The sequence below is a fragment of the Scyliorhinus canicula genome, chromosome 15 (genome assembly GCF_902713615.1).
Source record: "Scyliorhinus canicula chromosome 15, sScyCan1.1, whole genome shotgun sequence".
Lineage (NCBI taxonomy): Eukaryota > Metazoa > Chordata > Chondrichthyes > Carcharhiniformes > Scyliorhinidae > Scyliorhinus > Scyliorhinus canicula.
In genome coordinates this window covers 10515935-10533100 of record NC_052160.1, presented here as the reverse complement: position 1 = coordinate 10533100, position 17166 = coordinate 10515935, and the positions used below count along the sequence as shown (strand labels likewise).

Sequence of the window (17166 nt, the reverse complement as noted above, 5' to 3'; positions counted from 1 at the left end):
CTGCTCATTGGTACTGTGTTAGACAAGCAATCTGATAATTTAGCAACAGTGGATTCACAAACAGATAGTGTATGTGGGGTAAGATAAACTCGACAGATCAGCAAAGAATTTAAAATAAAATGCCTCTTGTTTTGCAAACTAAAAAATGTCTGATTCCTTTTAAAACTCCAGTATCATTTCAACAAGTTGGAACAAAGCTGAGTGCATTTGACATAGTCAAATAATGATAGTTTTCTCTGAAATAATATTATAGTTTGATGCTCAAGGTGTTTTGACTGTAGTACTGAGATATAGAGTTTCAGTTTTGCTTTCTCTAACCAGAAGCTCTGATTTGTATTTTATGTGCCCAGTGGATAACCAGCTTATGCTGCACTACATCCGAGACAAAACAGCAGTTCCCTATTTCTCTAATTTGGTTTGGTTCATTGGAAGCCACGTGATTGAGTTGGACAACTGTGTGCAAACAGACGAAGAGTAAGTTTCAAAATGTTTCATAATGCCTGGCAGCAATTTGTGTGCTTCGCCATCTGTGATGTCAAGGGCTCAGTTTTGTTTTATAAATTTAGAATAAGCACATTTTTTTTTTCCAATTAAGGGGCAATTTAGCGTGGCCAATCCACCTAACCTGCACATTTTTGTATTGTGGGGGTGAAACCCAAACAGACACTGGGAGAATGTGCAAACTGACATTGACCCAGGGCCGGGATTCGAACCCTCAGCACTGCAGTCCCAGTGCTAACCACTGTGCCACGCGCCGCCCCATGAAAAGCTCAGTTAATCCATATTTTGCATGTTTATAAGTAAACGCTATATAACCTGCATTCAAGTCATCAGTAGGAATTTCCATATTGGCCCCAATGTTGCTTAAGCCAGTGCTAGGACCCACTTGAGTTTCTAGCAACGCATATTGAAAATGAACAGTTAGTAAAATTCTCTGGAAGTCACTATTCTCTGGAAGTCACTAATGAGTAGCACTTTGTAAAGTAATGTGCTGCTGACTTTGATAAGTATTACTGTCCTTTATTCTTTAAAACTTATGCCAAATTTGCTGAGTGGCTAGATCAGGGGTGGGCAAACTTTTCCGTGCAAGGGCCACATTCAGAAATTCACAATTCACAAAGGGCCGCATAGTATATTAAGTAAAATAATTACTTCACCCGGTTATGATTCTGGGCGCCTCATATAGAACATAGAACAGTACAGCACAGAACAGGCCCTTCGGCCCTCGACGTTGTGCCGAGCAATGATCACCCTACTTAAGTCAACGTATCCACCCTATACCAGTAAGTAACCCAACAGCACCCCCCCCCCCCCATTAACCTTAAAAAAAATTTTTTTTTTAAAAAATTTAAAAAAAATTTAAAAAAAAAATTTATTTTTTTATTTTTTTTTATAATGACTTGGTGGGCCGCAGAAATACCTTTGGCGGGCCGCATGCGGCCCGCGGGCCGTAGTTTGCCCACCCCTGGGCTAGATCAACACAAAAGGTTTGTTGTGGTATTAAATTAAGAATTTCTGGTGTTAACTCTTCAAAGTTAAAACAAAAACCTGGTTTGGCGGTTTTGTTTTATGCTATCCGTGTTCGCCGCAATTACTCCTCCGAAGCTGACAGTACTTGGAATCCACATGTGCAATAATCCAAATGATACGATTAGTGATTTAACACTTCTCCATGTGGTGGACTGTTAAAGTTTCTCACAAACTGCAACTAATTAGAAATCACTGAACTGATGAGAACTTGCCATTTTTGGAGGGAAGATTGGAGCGTAGCTAATGTAATCGCCACTATTTAAACGGAGAGAAAACAGGGAATTATAGACAAATAAACCTGACGTCGGTGGTGGGGAAAATTCTAGAATCCGTTATCAAAGATTTTATAGCAGAGCACTTGGAAAACAGTGGGAGGACCAGACAGAGCCAGCAGGGATTTATGAAGGGGAAATCGTGCTTGACAAATCTACGGAATTCTTTGAGTATGTAACTAGTAGAGTTGATGAGGGGCAGCGAGTGGTTGTGGTTTGGACTTTCAGAAGGTTTTCGACCCAAGTCCCACATGGAGATTAGCGAGTAAAATTAAAGTGCCTAGGATACGGGTTGTGTATTGAGATGGTCAGAAAACTGGTTGGCAGACTGGAAACAGAGTAGGAATTAATGTGGGTTTTTTTTCAAATGGCAGGCACTGACTAGTGGGGTACGACAGGGATCTGCAGTTGGCCCAAAATTGGTTGGGATGGTGAGCTATGTGGAGGATACAGTGATCCTTCAGTGTGATTTTGACAAGTTGAGTGAGTGGGCAAATTAATGACAAATGCAGCATAATTTGGAGAAATGCGAGGTTATCCACTTTTTGGTAGCAAAATCGAGAAGACAGACTGTTAACTGAATGGCCATAAATTAGGAGAGGGGAATGTGCAGCGAGACCCGAGTGTCCTCTCACATCAATCGCTGAAAGTGAGCATGCAGTTGCAGCAAGCATTAAAGAAGGCAAATAGTATGTTGGCCTTTGTAATGAGAGGATTTGAGTACAGGAGCAGGATGCCTTGCTGCAATTATACAGAGCATTGATGAGGCCATACCTGGAATATTGTGTGCAGTTTTGGTTTTCTTATCTGAGGAAGGATGCTCTTGTTCTAGAGGGAGTGCAGGGAAGGTTTATCAGGCTGATTCCTGGGATGACAGGACGGACCGATGAGGAAAGATTGAGTCGGTTAGGATTGTGAAAAATTAGGGGGTGAATCTCATAGAAACCTATAAAATTCTAACCAGGAGAGACAGGGTAGATGCAGGCTTGAAGGGCTGAATGGCCTCCTCCTCCTCCTACCTTCTATGTTTGCACAATTAGGGCGCAATCCAATGCCCACGCTGCACGCGAAAAGCAGCTCGGCGCAGCCTGGCTGATAAAAGCCAGGAGACCCCGCTCCCTGGATCTACCCGGCTCTCAAAGCCTCGCGAGATCTAACGCGATGTTGCGATGTGAATCTCGCCCACCTTTTTGCAAAACTGTGTATTGGAGCGAGACAGTTAGTCTCACTTTTTAATGTGTAGATTCCCGAGGTACACGAGGCTTTGGGATCCATCCCCTTCGCCTCAGAGACCTTGGGTGAGCGCCGTTTCGTACTGGTCTCTATAAACGGGGACCAGCCGAATGACACTCGTGGGGGTCTCCCAAGGGATTGAAGGCCCCCGGCTGCATGCCCTTTAGGCAGGGTAGTACCCTGGAACTGCTGGTGCAACCTGGGCACCCTGACAGTGCCAGCCTGGCACTTCCATGTGCCCATGTGGCACTGCCAGCTAGCATACACTGCAGGGAGGGCACCAGTTCGGCACTGTCAAGCTGGCATTTATGTCCGCGCACAATCGGGCCGGGATGCTCTGCTTGGGGGAGGGGTGGGGACCCCCCCATAGTGCGTTTGGGCTGGTGGGGGTCGGGTGTTGCCGTGGGGATCGGGGCGCCATTTAAAAGTGGCCTCCTGATCTTGCTACACAGGGGAGCTCCTCGGTGTACAAAGGGGACTATGTGTGACCTCGGCATCGCGTTCCCTGCTGAGGCCCCTTATGCAACACAAGTCACGTTATGTAGCCATGTGTTTCTTGCCGCTGCGAGTATCGGCAAACACGCGTCTAAACACGCTCGTTATGGGACTTTGTTGCCAGTTAGTTGAATCGTGCCCATAGTCTTGGGGAGGGGGGGCAGGGGGTTGGGGAGGGGGGGCAGGGGGTTGGGGGGGGGGGGGGGGGGAGAGTTAGTGCGGAAGGGGGGATTTTTATTTTAATTTTTAAAAAATGTATCAATGGAATGTTATGTGCTTCCTCAATCCCATATGTATGACCCAATCATTTTATTTAGATTTCTGTGAAATACAATTAAATGTTAAAGATAATTGGTGCATTTTTCTTCCTGGTTTGCTGTCCGAGGCAGTACTTCAATATGATTGGCAGTTTAGCCACTAATGTTGATGGACACCTGACGATTCCCTTGACTTGGTGTCAGGTTCAAATTATCATAGAGTTATCATAGAATTTACAGTGCAGAAGGGGGCCATTCGGCCCATCGAGTCTGCACTAGCTCTTTGAAAGAGCACCCTACCCATGGTCAACACGTCCACCCTATCCCCATAACCCAGTAACCCCACCCAACACTAAGGGCAATTTATCATGGCCAATCCACCTAACCTGCACATCTTTGGACTGTGGGAGGAAACCGGAGCACCCGGAGGAAACCCACGCACGTACGGGGAGGATATGCAGACTCCGCACAGACAGTGACCCAAGCCGGAATCGAACCTGGGAACCTGGAGCTGTGAAGCAATTGTGCTATCCACAGTGCTACCGTGCTGCCCATGCTACCAATTCATGTTAGTAAAGGGGAAATCCATGCCAGAGAGGTCTCCTAGGTCTTTGTCGACAGCTTTCTTCAAGGTATCCATCGTTGACCTTGAAATTGGGGCCGCAGTTGAATATCATCTTTTATACTTTCTGCAGATCTCTGATTTCCTCATAGTTGCGGAGAAATTTGTGTGCTGCGCATCGAGCGACACTTTACTGGTTACTGTGATTCCCTGGGGCCAGTTAGCAGCCTGTGCATGAGAAACAGCGGTGCTGCAACCTGCCCCTTGTGAAATTATGTAATCCTGTGTCATGCCGGTCAAAATGTAATTTTTTTCTGTCTTTTAAAAAAAAAAAATCTCAGTTTTGTTCATTGAATCCTTTCAGTTTCTCTCATTCCTCAACGTGTCTTCCTGTCGATGTGCGCCAAACCAAACCTATTATACTGAGCGCCAACGGTTTGTGTGAAAAAGGCATGAATTAATTATAAAGTGGTCTGGCTATCCCTTTCTACATTACTACACTGTTATGGAATTCAAACACGTGCACATAAAAAGTAGATTCCATCAGTATTTGTTTTCTTTGATGTCCTGAATTGTTGTGATTGGATGCTGTAATGTAATGTATTGATGTCCTGAATTGTTGTGATTGGATGCTGTAATGTAATGTATGGATATTGCAGGTTGCAAAATTCCATGTTGTTTGTAGTAATTTCTAACTCTTGTTGTGCCAGGCATAGAAATAGAGCCAAACTGAGCGACTTGGTGGCCGAACATTTGGATCACCTACATTACCTGAACGACATCCTGATCATTAACTGTGAATTCCTCAACGATGTACTAACGGACCATCTATTAAACAGACTTTTCCTGCCATTGTATGTCTATTCATTGGTGTCCCAAGAACAGGTAAGAGACCTGTACATATATTTTATAACAACACGGCATAATATTCTAAAACATCTGGATAATCATATTGCTCGTGGTTGGTGTGAAAGTGAAATTAAACACATTAAACAAGATTGGCTGAAAAAATTGTGCCTTTTCAAGCGGGTCAAGAGATTACAAAGAACAAAGAAAAGTATAGCACAGCAACAGGCCCTTCAGCCCTCCAAGCTTGTGCTGATCATGATGCCCTAACTAAACAAAAAAACTTTCTGCCCTTACTCGGTCCGTATCCCTCTACTTCCTCCCTATTCATGTATCCCTCCAGATGCCTCTTAAATATTGCTATGTACCTGCTTCCACCACATCCTCTGGCAGCGCGTTCCAGGCACCCACCACACTCTGCATGAAAAACTGGCATATCTCCCTTCAACTTTCCCCCTCTCACCTTGAACCTATGCCCCCTTGTAATTGACACTTCAAAAGAGCCTCTGGCTATTCCCCCCTGCCTACGTGTCTCCATAATTTTGTAGACCTCTATCAGATCCTCCCTCAGCCTCCATCTTCCAGTAAAAACAATCCTAGTTTATCCAACCTCTCCTCACAGCCGACACCCTCGACACCCGGCAACATCCTGGTGAAGCTTCTTTACACTCTCTCTCTCTCTCCAAAGCTTCCACGTTCTTCTGATAATGTGGTGACCAGAACGGCACGCAATACTCCAAATGCGGCCTAACCAAGGTTTTATATAGTTGCAACGTGCATTCCCACATCTTGTACTACTCAATGTCCTGGCTGATGCAGGCAAGCATGCCATGTAAAATTGAAGCGAATCAGATTGGAGGTAATGTATTGAGATGGATAGAAAACTGGCAGACAGGAAACAAAGAGTAGGAATAAATGTTTTTTTTTTCCAATTGGCAGGCAGTGAATAGTGGGGTATCGCAGCGATCAGTGCTAGGACCCCAGCTATTCACAATATATATTAATGATTAAATGAGGGAACTAAATGTAATATCTCCAAATTTGCGGATGGCACAAAGCTGGGTGGAGGATGCAAATATGTTTCAATGTGATTTAGACAAATTGCCGATGCAGTATAATGTGGATAATAAATGTGAGATTAGTCACTTCGGTAGCAAAAATAAAAAGGCAGATTATTATCTGAATGGCTATAGTTTGAGAGAGGGGGGCGTGCAACGAGACTTGGGTGTTCTTGTAGACCAGTCGCTGAAGGTAAAGCATGCAGGTGAAGCAAGCAGTAAAGAAGGCAAATGGTTTGCCTCCATAGCGAGAAGAGCAGGGATGTTTTGCTGCAATTATGCAGGGCCTGGGTGAGGCCACAACTGGAATATTGTACGCAGGTTGGTCTCCTTGTCCGGAATTCCATTGGGATTCTCTGTTCCCGTCGGCAGCACTACTCCACCCGTGGGTTTCCCAGCGGTCATGAGGTGGCTTCAATGGGAAATCCCATTGACAAGCGGCGAGAAGAGAGAATCCCACCACTGCCAGTGAAGGCATGCCACTGAGAAACACATGGCTGGGGGACTGGAGAATCCTGCTCTTTATCTGAGGAAGGATGTTCTTGCTATAGAGGGAGTGCAGAGAATGTTTACCAGACTGATTCCTGGCACAGACTTATGAGGAGAGATTGAATTGGTTAGGATTATATTTGCTGCACTTTAGAAGAATGAAGGGGCATCTCATTGACACCTATAAAATTCTAATAGGACTAGACAGGGTAGATGCAGGAAGGATGTTCCTGTTAGCGAGAGAGTCCAGAATCCGAGGTCACAGTCTGAGGATACGTGGTAAACCATTTAGTGCTGAGATGAGAGATTTCTTCATCCAGAGAGTGGTGAGCCTGTGAAATTTGCTACCACAGAAAGCAGTTGAGGCCAGTTGTATGTTTTCAAGGAGTTAGATAAAGCTCTTGGGATGAAAGGGATCAAAGGATATGGCGGAAAGCAGCAACAGGTTACTGAGTTGGATGATCAACCATGATCATAATGAATTGTAGAACAGACTGGAAGGGCTGAATGGCCTCCTCCTGCTCCTATTTTCTATGTCCAGTGCAACAAATGTGTAAAATCATATTAAGCCGGGTGTATTAAAAAATGATTCGGCAGCACGGTGGCACAGTGGGTTAGCCCTGCTGCCTCACGGCGCTGAGGTCTCAGGTTCGATTCTGGCTCGGGGTCACTGTCCGTGTGGAGTTTGCACATTCTCCCTGGGTTTCGCCCCCACAACCCAAACGATGTGCAGGCTAGGTGGATTAGCCGCGCTAAATTGTCCCTTAATTGGAAAAAAATGAATTGGGTACTCTCAATTTATTTTTTAAAAATTATCTGATTGGCAAACCAACAGCATTCTTTCATTAAATAGACACCTAATGGTCCAGATGGGTAGAATGTACCACATGCATTTAAATGGAGTAACTTTAATATATTGGCAGGCATTCTTATTTGTGCTGTTTTATGAGGAAAAGGCCACATCATGTACTATACACTTTACTGCTAAAGTGCAGCTGTGGGTAAATGCATAGTCCTGGAGTGTGCCTTTTTAAAACTGAATTGGAATTCCTTTGCTTTCTTAATAATTGTACATAAATGATTATTTTTTTTGTAAATTTTTATTGAAAAATTTTGAATTTACACAACAATAACGCACCATAGTAAAATACCAAAAATAACAATAATATTAACAATCATAAACATTCGCCCCACCCCCATGCACAACACAGTATTTTAACAACAACGCAAATTAACACAATATAAAGTTACAGAATAGTAACTACAATAAGGAACACCCCCCCCCCCCCCCCCCGGGTCCCCCGGGTTGCTGCTGCTATTGACAAGTTACCTATCTTTGCGCCAGGAAGTCCAGAAAAGGCTGCCATCGTTTATAGAACCCTTGTATTGATCCTCTCAGGGCAAATTTGACCCGTTCCTGGTTTATAAATCCCGCCATGCCACTGATCCAGGTCTCCACACTTGGGGGCCTTGCATCTTTCCACTGTAGCAGAATCCTTCGACGGGCTACTAGGGACGCAAAGGCCAGGGCACCGGCCTCTTTTGCCTCCTGCACTCCCGGCTCTACCGCAACTCCAAAAATCGCGAGTCCCACCCTGGTTTGACCCTGGATCCGACCACCCTCGACACCGTCCCCGCCACCCCCTTCCAGAATTCTTCCAGTGCTGGGCATGCCCAGAACATATGGGCGTGGTTCGCTGGACTCCCCGAACATCTGGTGCACCTATCCTCACACCCAAAGAACCTACTCATCCTAGTCCCGGGCATGTGGGCCCGGTGCAGCACCTTAAATTGGATGAGACTAAGCCTCGCACATGAGGAGGAAGAGTTGACTCTGTCCAAGGCATCTGCCCAAGTCCCGTCCTCTATCTGCTCACCGAGTTCCTCCTCCCATTTAGCCTTCAGCTCCTCCACTGATGACTCCTCCACCTCCTGCATTACCTTATAGATGTCAGACACCTTCCCCTCTCCGACCCACACTCCCGAAAGCACTCTGTCCATCATCCCCTGCGAGGGCAGCAAAGGGAATCCCTCTACCTGTCGCCTAGCAAACGCCTTTACCTGCAAGTATCTGAACATGTTCCCTTGGGGAAGGCCAAATTTATCTTCCAGTTCCCCCAGGCCCGCAAACCTCCTGCCAATAAACAGGTCCCTCAATTTGCTGATGCCCGCCCTTTGCCACCCCCTAAATCCCCCATCCTTGTTCCCCGGGATGAACCGATGGTTGCCACCCAGTGGAGCCTCCATCGAGCCCCCTGTTTTCCCCCTATGCCGCCTCCACTGTCCCCAGATTCTTAGGGTCGCCGCCACCACTGGGCTCGTGGTAAACCTCTTAGGGGAGAGCGGCAACGGCGCCGTTACCATGGAACCCAGGCTCGTACCTCTACATGACGCCATCTCCATTCTTTTCCACGCCGCCCTTCCCCCCTCCATCACCCATTTACGCACCATTGACACATTGGCCGCCCAATAGTACCCCAGAAGGTTGGGCAGCGCCAGCCCGCCTCTATCCCTCCCTCGCTCCAGGAACACCCTCCTCACTCTCGGAGTCCCATGCGCCCACACAAAGCTCAGAATACTGCTAGTCACTCTCCTAAAGAAGGCCCTGGGGATAAAGATGGGCAGGCACTGAAAGAGGAACAAGAACCTCGGAAGCACCGTCATTTTGACGGACTGTACCCTCCCCGCCAACGATAATGGCAGCATGTCCCTCCTTTTGAACTCCTCCTCCATCTGATCTGCAAGTCTGGTGAAATTATGCTTGTGAAGAGTCCCCCAGTCCCTGGCCACCTGCACCCCCAGGTACCTAAAGCTCTCCCCTGCCCTCCTAAGCGGGAGCCTACCAATTCCTTCCTCCTGGTCTCCAGGGTGCACCACAAACACCTCACTCTTGCCTAAATTTAATTTATAACCTGAAAAGGTCCCAAACCCAGCTAGCAGATCCATCACTCCCGGCATCCCTCCCACCGGGTCTGCCACATACAGTAACAGGTCATCGGCATACAACGACACCCAATGTTCCTCTCCACCTCGCACCAAGCCTCTCCACCTCTCTGAATCCCTCAACGCCATCGCCAGCGGCACGATTGCCAGTGCAAACAACAAGGGGGACAGGGGGCAACCCTGCCTGGTCCCTCGGTAAAGCCGGAAGTACTCCAACCTCCTCCTATTCGTGGCCACGCAAGCCATCGGGGCCTCGTATAGCAGCCTTACCCATCTAATGAACCCTTCACCAAATCCAAACCTCCCCAACACCTCCCATACGTACCCCCACTCCACTCTATCGAAGGCCTTCTCTGCATCCAGTGCCACCACTATCTCTGCCTCCCCCTCAATCGCCGGCATCATGATGACATTCAACAATCTCCGCACATTCGTGTTCAGCTGCCTTCCATTCACAAAACCTGTCTGGTCCTCGTGCACAACCCCTGGCACACAGTCCTCTATCCTGGTGGCCAGGATTTTTGCCAGCACCTTAGCATCCACGTTGAGGAGAGATATGGGCCTGTATGAACCACACTGCTGGGGGTTCTTGTCCCTCTTTAAAATTAACGAGATCAGCGCCCGCGACATCGTCGGGGGCAAAGTCCCCCCTTCCCACGCTTCGTTGAGTGTCCGCACCAGCAAGGGGCCCACTAGGTCCACCATCTTTTTATAAAATTCCACCGGGAACCCATCCGGCCCCGGTGCCTTCCCTGACTGCATCTGCCCGATCCTCTTAACTAGCTCCTCCAGCTCAATCGGCGCTCAATCGGCGCACCCAACCCCTACATAAATGATTATTCTTGTTGCTCTGGTTAATTAGATGTCAGACTGGTTTCCTTTTTCAAAAAACAAATGTGTAACTCTTGAGGTCACTTGGTGTGAGGCGCTCTTTAACTTGGGCCAGTAACATATTTTCTATTACTGGCAGAAGGTTCTATTTTTGGTATTACTGCTTTCTAAGTGCAAACTGGAATTTGCATATACAGTAAAATCTTTGTTAACCAGCATGCTTGGGTGCCGATTAATCAAAAATGCTTGTTAAGGGGGAGTGACATTCCTCTGGAGACTAGACGAGGTGCGGTCTTATCACAAACAAAAACAGAAAATACTGGACAATCTCAGCAGGTCTGACAGCGTCTGTGGAGAGAGAAGGGAGCTAAGTTTCGAGTCTGGATGACTTTGTCAAACGAGTCTCTCCTTGTTCAGGCGCATTAATCACAATTGACCCAATAATTAATAATTTCAGTGTTGAACCTCAGAACATTTGTATAATCTATTATCATTATTTATTGGTCTTTTTTAAAGAATGCATTATCCGAACTCTGAAAGTGATTGGCTTTCTTTAAAAATTGAGCTGTCGGAAGTTCCGGTCACTGGGGAATTCTAGAGGATGGAGTATCGGATAACACACTGGGCCTGGATTTCAGCAGAGTGGCAGTCGGAGTCAGATTTGTTGGTTTTTTTTTATGAACATTTTATGGAGGTATTTATGGTTTTATAACAGTAACAGAAGAAACAGTGTACAGACAATTATAAACGTAGTGCAAAAGCCGTCTTCCTCTCTCAGAAGTCCCACCTTTTCTAACCCCCCCCCTTTCTGCTGATGGTTAATTTTCCCTAAAGAAGTCAATGAATGGCTGCCACCTCCGGATGAACCCTGACATTGATCCTCTCAAGGCAAACTTAATTTTCTCCTGACAGAGAAAGCTAGCCATAATCGGAGACAGATTGCCACTCCACTTCTACTCTCCCGTTTCTAAATCCAGACAATCTTTTCTCGCCTGACCTTCCGACTCAGGCCAGATGAGAACAGTGTAGGGCAGCATGCTCCTGAAGCTTTCAGCTGGAGGTAAGGAAGCCGGGCCCTCATGGCACTTGTTGCCTTAAAGCAGCTAACTTTTAAAGATTCAGCCATTTCCAGAATCCATGGTAAGCAGGTAGGATTGAAGAAGGGTTGGGTGGTCAGTTGAGGGGGTCATTACTATCTTTAGCCGGCAGTCAGAACCATCCGACGTTTGCAATTTAAATCGTACTTTCGGATGGTTCTGATTACAGGGCAATTGCCCAAAGGAGGGTTGAACTTCCCAGGCAATTGCTGGGCAGTCCTTACCTGGGATTTCAGTTGGGTGTTCCCCAGTGCATATTTGAAGTACCCCCCCAAGTTACAGGCCAGTGTTTACTGTGGTACTAAGAATGACCAGTAAACGTACAGCTCAATAATAAATGCATAAAAGAGGCAAAAATCAAAATGCTTTTCTGTCTTTTGCTGCACATTCTATTGGTGATATACACTTTTGTGTGACTGAGCTCGCAACACTTGTGTTTCTAAACTTCCTTTAATGAAATTTCCAAAAGCGTAACACAAGATTTAGGAATTATTATGGCAGATGGATCCAAAGCTTAGTCATAAAGGTGGGTTTCAATGAACGTCTCAAATGAAGAAAGAGAGATAGATTGGAGGGGAAATTTTGGGGCATACGGCCTCAGGAGCTGAAGTCAGGGCTACAAACAACAAAGCAATTAAAGCCTGGTATGCCCAAGGCCAGCTGTCTAGTAGGTTTGTGGAGCTGGTGGAGATTGCAGAGATAGGAAAGGGTGAAGCCGAGGAGGGATTTGTAAACAATGATTCAAATTTCAAAATCAAAAATTGGCTTGCAATGGTGGTCTGAAATTAGGAAGAAGAATTTCAGCAAAGCTTTGGATTTCTGGCTGTTTCCATATTTTTCCAAGAATTGATGGTTGGAACAATTAACAGACCAATTTGTGTTTTCACCGTTCCAGATAAATATTTCCCAGAAGGTGGTTGTTTTGGGTAAAACCTGTTGTAACCTGTCACTTAACTTGTTGTAACCTTTCTGTCTTCTATTGTTTGGATCTCGAGTTAAAATGGGAAACACTTAAGATGCTAAAGGAAGGCAAATCTCTATTTTTTAATATTAATTTCATTGTAATTGAAAGTGAATGCAGTTGTTGTCATGGTGTGTGCATGCACTGTTACTGCGAGTTGACCTGAAACGTAAAACAAAATTGGCACAACGGCTCCAGGTTATATATTTTAAAAAATATTGTTAGAAAGGAATCCTTGGCACCGGGAGAAAATCGCTGAACTTTCCCCCTCACTCTTTCCTTCACTCCTCCAGACTGGTTGTAACTCTTGTCATCACCAGCTGTCTCAAGTGCTTCACTTTAGTAGTCTATTGTGATGTTGCCAGTGGTTGGAGACTGCGATAGGTGGGGTGGAGTTCTCTCAGTTCACTAACTTTTAATTGGCCAGATACAATATAAAGGTGAATGTTTATTTGCATCAAAACAGGAAAAGGAACAAAACACCTCGCTCTTCCTTGAGCTGAACTGTACACACAGCAAGTTCTTCACTGGTCAAGCCCACCACCTCTCATTCACCAAGTGGGTGCCTCTTCTTGCAGGCCTCAGTACTCAGCTTATGTAGTCTGATCAGGCTGCACAGCTGATCCCCAATGCACTGAATCCTCATCAGACTGTCATGTGACTTCCTGTGGCTATCTTGGTAGGGAAAGCTCTTGTTCAGAAACTGGAGGAAAGTACTGTTCTTCCAGCGCATCAGCCCCTGGTGCCACCGCGCTGTCTTAATGTTTAAGAAGTGGTAGCAGGATACTTGACTGGGGAGGCAGGTCATGGCAATTGAGCCTGATCCCGGAAATGAAATGAAAATCGCTTATTTTCATAAGGCTTCAATGAAGTTACTGTGAAAAGCCCCTAGTCGCCACATTGCGGCGCCTGTCTGGGTAGGCTGGTACGGAAATCGAACCGTGCTGCTGGCCTGCTTTTAAAAGCCAGCGATTTAGCCCAGTGAGCTAAACCAGCCCCTAATAGTACAATAGTAACCAGGAGCAAGTTGATTCTCCCCCCACCCAACATTTTCTTCAGGGCATTTGCATCAATTATTTACCCGTTGCTGCCTGTGATGCTATCAATTAATTGCATCAATCAAGAAATAAGGAAAGATGTTACATATTTGCAATTATTTATTTGTCATGCAAAATTGTAGCCTTCTGCCAGTAATGGTACTGTGTGTGCACCTTCAGTTGGGGGACAGTATCACAACTTCAAGGAGGCAACTCCTATTAACAATTTTAACATAGAAATTTAGAATCAGAAGGTTGATGAGAATGTACATTTGTAACATTTTTAACATATATAGTTAGAAAACAGTTGTTTGTATTACAGAACTCTAAAATAGAGACAAGTTGCCGTGCTTTTGGCTTGCATTGATCAGGACAAAAACAAGAACTCTAAATTTCAGATGATCACAATTCATAGTGCAAGAGAAAATGATGCTGATTGGTTGGCAAGTCACATCTGATTGCCTTCTCCATGATTCCTGTAGCCATATGAGAGCAGCCATAAAAATTGAGGCTGCTTTGATTTTTTTTTAAACTTTATTTCAGAAGCTGCTTGTATCCAAAATCAAATTTATTTGACAAATTAAGGGCAAAAGATATGGTCATTACTGTATTCATCAAGATTGTTTTAGTCTGCAGGTACATGATGATAATCTTTATTATTGTCACAAGTAGGCTTACATTAAACTGCAATGAAGTTACTGTGAAAATCCCCTAGTCGCCACGCTCTGGCACCTGTTTGAGTACACAGAGTGAATTCAGAATGTCCAATTCACCTAACCTGTACGTCTTTGGACTGTGGGAGGAAACGGGAGCACCCGGAGGAAACCCGTGCAGACACAGGGAGAACGTGCAGACTCCGCACAGACAGTGACTCAAGCCGGGAATCGAACCTGCGACCCTGGCGCTGTGAAGCGACTGTGCTGGTCATTGTGTACCAGTTGTATTTTAATGTTCCCAGCAGTCGATTAAAAAGAAACACAAAGTGAGAATGTAACGAGTGGTAAAAACGAAAGTGAAAGTTAGAGAGCAGAGGCTGGAGATTAATCTTATCTGAGAAAGAGAACAGAGACTGAATACTGGGACGTGGAGGAAAACTGGGAAGGGAGAGTGAACTAAAATAGAAAGTAACAGCAATGACAATTGAGAGATCTAAAGATAGAAAAATGTGACTAGCACTAATTAAAGTATTCAGTAATCCGCTTAAAAAGAAAGGGCGTACTCTCTGCTCAGGCAATGGCAAGAAAAAAACAATTTATAGTCTGGATTAATATCTGTGTGAGCCACTTAACATCAAACAAGCAATTTGTTGTCTCTACCCCAGTTAATATTTTCTTACTTTGAGTCATAAAAAGAATTGGACTGAAGTACAGCTGTTCAGCTCGACGTTTCCATCCCAAATTCTGGCACCTGCGAAGCAAACTACAAATGGCAGCTTTCCATTTCATCGGTTTGTGAAGTGGAAGCTGAAGTAAATCTCTGCATGCATCAAAGTTAGTTGCACTGTGTGGAGTAAATCCTTGAATCAGAGGTTAATAGGCAAGGATATTGCAAAATATTTCCATTTGGGAGCTGAAAAACAGTCCGGGTAGCCTGAATATTACAGTAACTGAAGGAATGCACAAAAATCCACAAGTGCTAGGAATCCAAAACAAACAGGGAAAATACTGGAAACACTCCGCATATCAGTCAGAAGAAACATGTTCATGTTTAAGGTGTAGAAGACCCTTTTTCTTAACATCGGTCAATAGTATCAGTAGTCCCTCTGTACATGTCCCCAGTAAAACACTTGGCAGCATAGTTGAGGTCATAATTCTGGAATGGAGACAGACCAGAGAGTTAGAGTGGAATTTATCAGTGTACCTGGATCCGCTTCATCACTTGTGGCGCCATGGTTTAGCCCAGACCACAATGTGGTTCTGCTGTCCTGGTGTTGATTAACTATTGTGCAAGGCTGTATAATACAGTGCGATATGCATAAAGGTCAAATAGAGTGCCAGCATTATAGGGTACATAGCTGACCTTTTCATCAAAGAAATTTGTCTTTGACTCTAGTTATAGTTAATCAGGAGTACAAATAAAGATAAAGGCAGCACGGTAGCATTGTGGATAGCACAATTGCTTCACAGCTCCAATGTCCCAAGTTCGATTCCGGCTTGGGTGACTGTCTGTGCGGAGTCTGCACATCCTCCCCATGTGTGCGTGGGTTTCCTCCGGGTGCGCCGGTTTCCTCTCGCAGTCCAAAGATGTGCAGGTTAGGTGGATTGGCCATGATAAATTGCCCTCAGTGTCCAAAATTTCCCTTGGTGTTGGGTGGGGTTACTGGGTTATGGGGATAGGGTGGAGGTGTTGACCTTGGGTAGGGTGCTCTTTCCAAGAGCCGGTTCAGACTCGATGGGCCAAATGGCCTCCTGCACTGTAAATTCTATGACCATTCTGTGGACAAATGATGCTCCAACAACACCAAGAAAGCTCAACACCATCCAGGGCAAAGCAGCCTACTTGATTGGCACCCCATCCACTATCTTTTTTTTATAAATGTTTTTATTCAGTTTTCATATTTTATATTGAACAAATTACAAATTGTTAGGAGAGAGAGACAAAACAAAACAAAAAAACCAAACACGCAAAAATTAACATACATATTTACAGGTAAGCATCTTCGTAGTAGTAACTGCGCCCCCCCCCCCCCCCCCCCCCCTCAACATGTTTATTTAGCTTGGTTTTGGGCCTTAGCTAGCCATCGAACCCCCGTAACGAACCTGTAGCCCCCCCCCCCTCCCGCTACCTTCCCCCGACTATTCTTCCTCTTGTACATTGGCCACAAATAGGTCCCGGAACAGTTGCATGAATGGCTCCCACGTTCTGTGGAAGCCGTCGTCCGACCCTCGGATGGCAAATTTGATTTTCTCCATTTGGAGAGATTCCAAGAGGTCGGACAGCCAGTCCGCAGCTCTGGGCGGTGCTGCTGACCGCCAGCCAAACAGGATTCTACGGCGGGCGATCAGGGAGGCAAAGGCAAGGGCGTCCGCCCTCCTCCCCAGGAATAGATCTGGCTGGTCTGAAACCCCGAAGACCGCCACTATCGGGCATGGCTCCACCCTCACCCCCACCACTTTGGACATAGCCTCGAAGAAGGCTGTCCAGTACTCCACAAGTCTGGGGCAAGACCAGAACATGTGGGCGTGGTTGGCCGGGCCTCTTTGGCACCGCTCACATCTGTCTTCCACCTCCGGGAAGAACCGACTCATACGGGTTCTTGTTAAGTGGGCTCTATGTACCACTTTTAGTTGCGTCAGGCTGAGCCTTGCGCACGTGGAGGTGGAGTTGACCCTATGCAGTGCTTTGCTCCAGAGTCCCCACCCTATCTCCATCCCCAGGTCGTCCTCCCACTTCCTCCTTGTTGCGTCCAGTACGGTGTCGTCCCTATCTACCAGTCGGTCATACATGTCACTACAGTTCCCTTTCTCTAGGATACTTGCGTCCAGTAGGTCTTCCAGTAGTGTCTGTCGTGGCGGTTGTGGGTACGTCCTTGTCTCCTTTCGTAGGAAGTTTTTG

At 45.8% G+C, this 17166-nt stretch overlaps 1 protein-coding gene across 6 annotated transcripts in view; it reads left to right on the top strand.

The window, feature by feature from the left end:
• Positions 1–17166, top strand: part of clec16a (C-type lectin domain containing 16A) — a 303082-nt gene that overhangs the window by 40001 nt on the left and 245915 nt on the right. For all 6 annotated transcript variants that reach the window (XM_038820933.1, XM_038820930.1, XM_038820934.1 and 3 more), the window contains exons 7-8: positions 351–474; positions 5060–5234. In XM_038820933.1, the coding sequence (XP_038676861.1) occupies positions 351–474; positions 5060–5234 (299 nt within the window). The remainder of the gene's footprint in view (positions 1–350; positions 475–5059; positions 5235–17166) is intronic.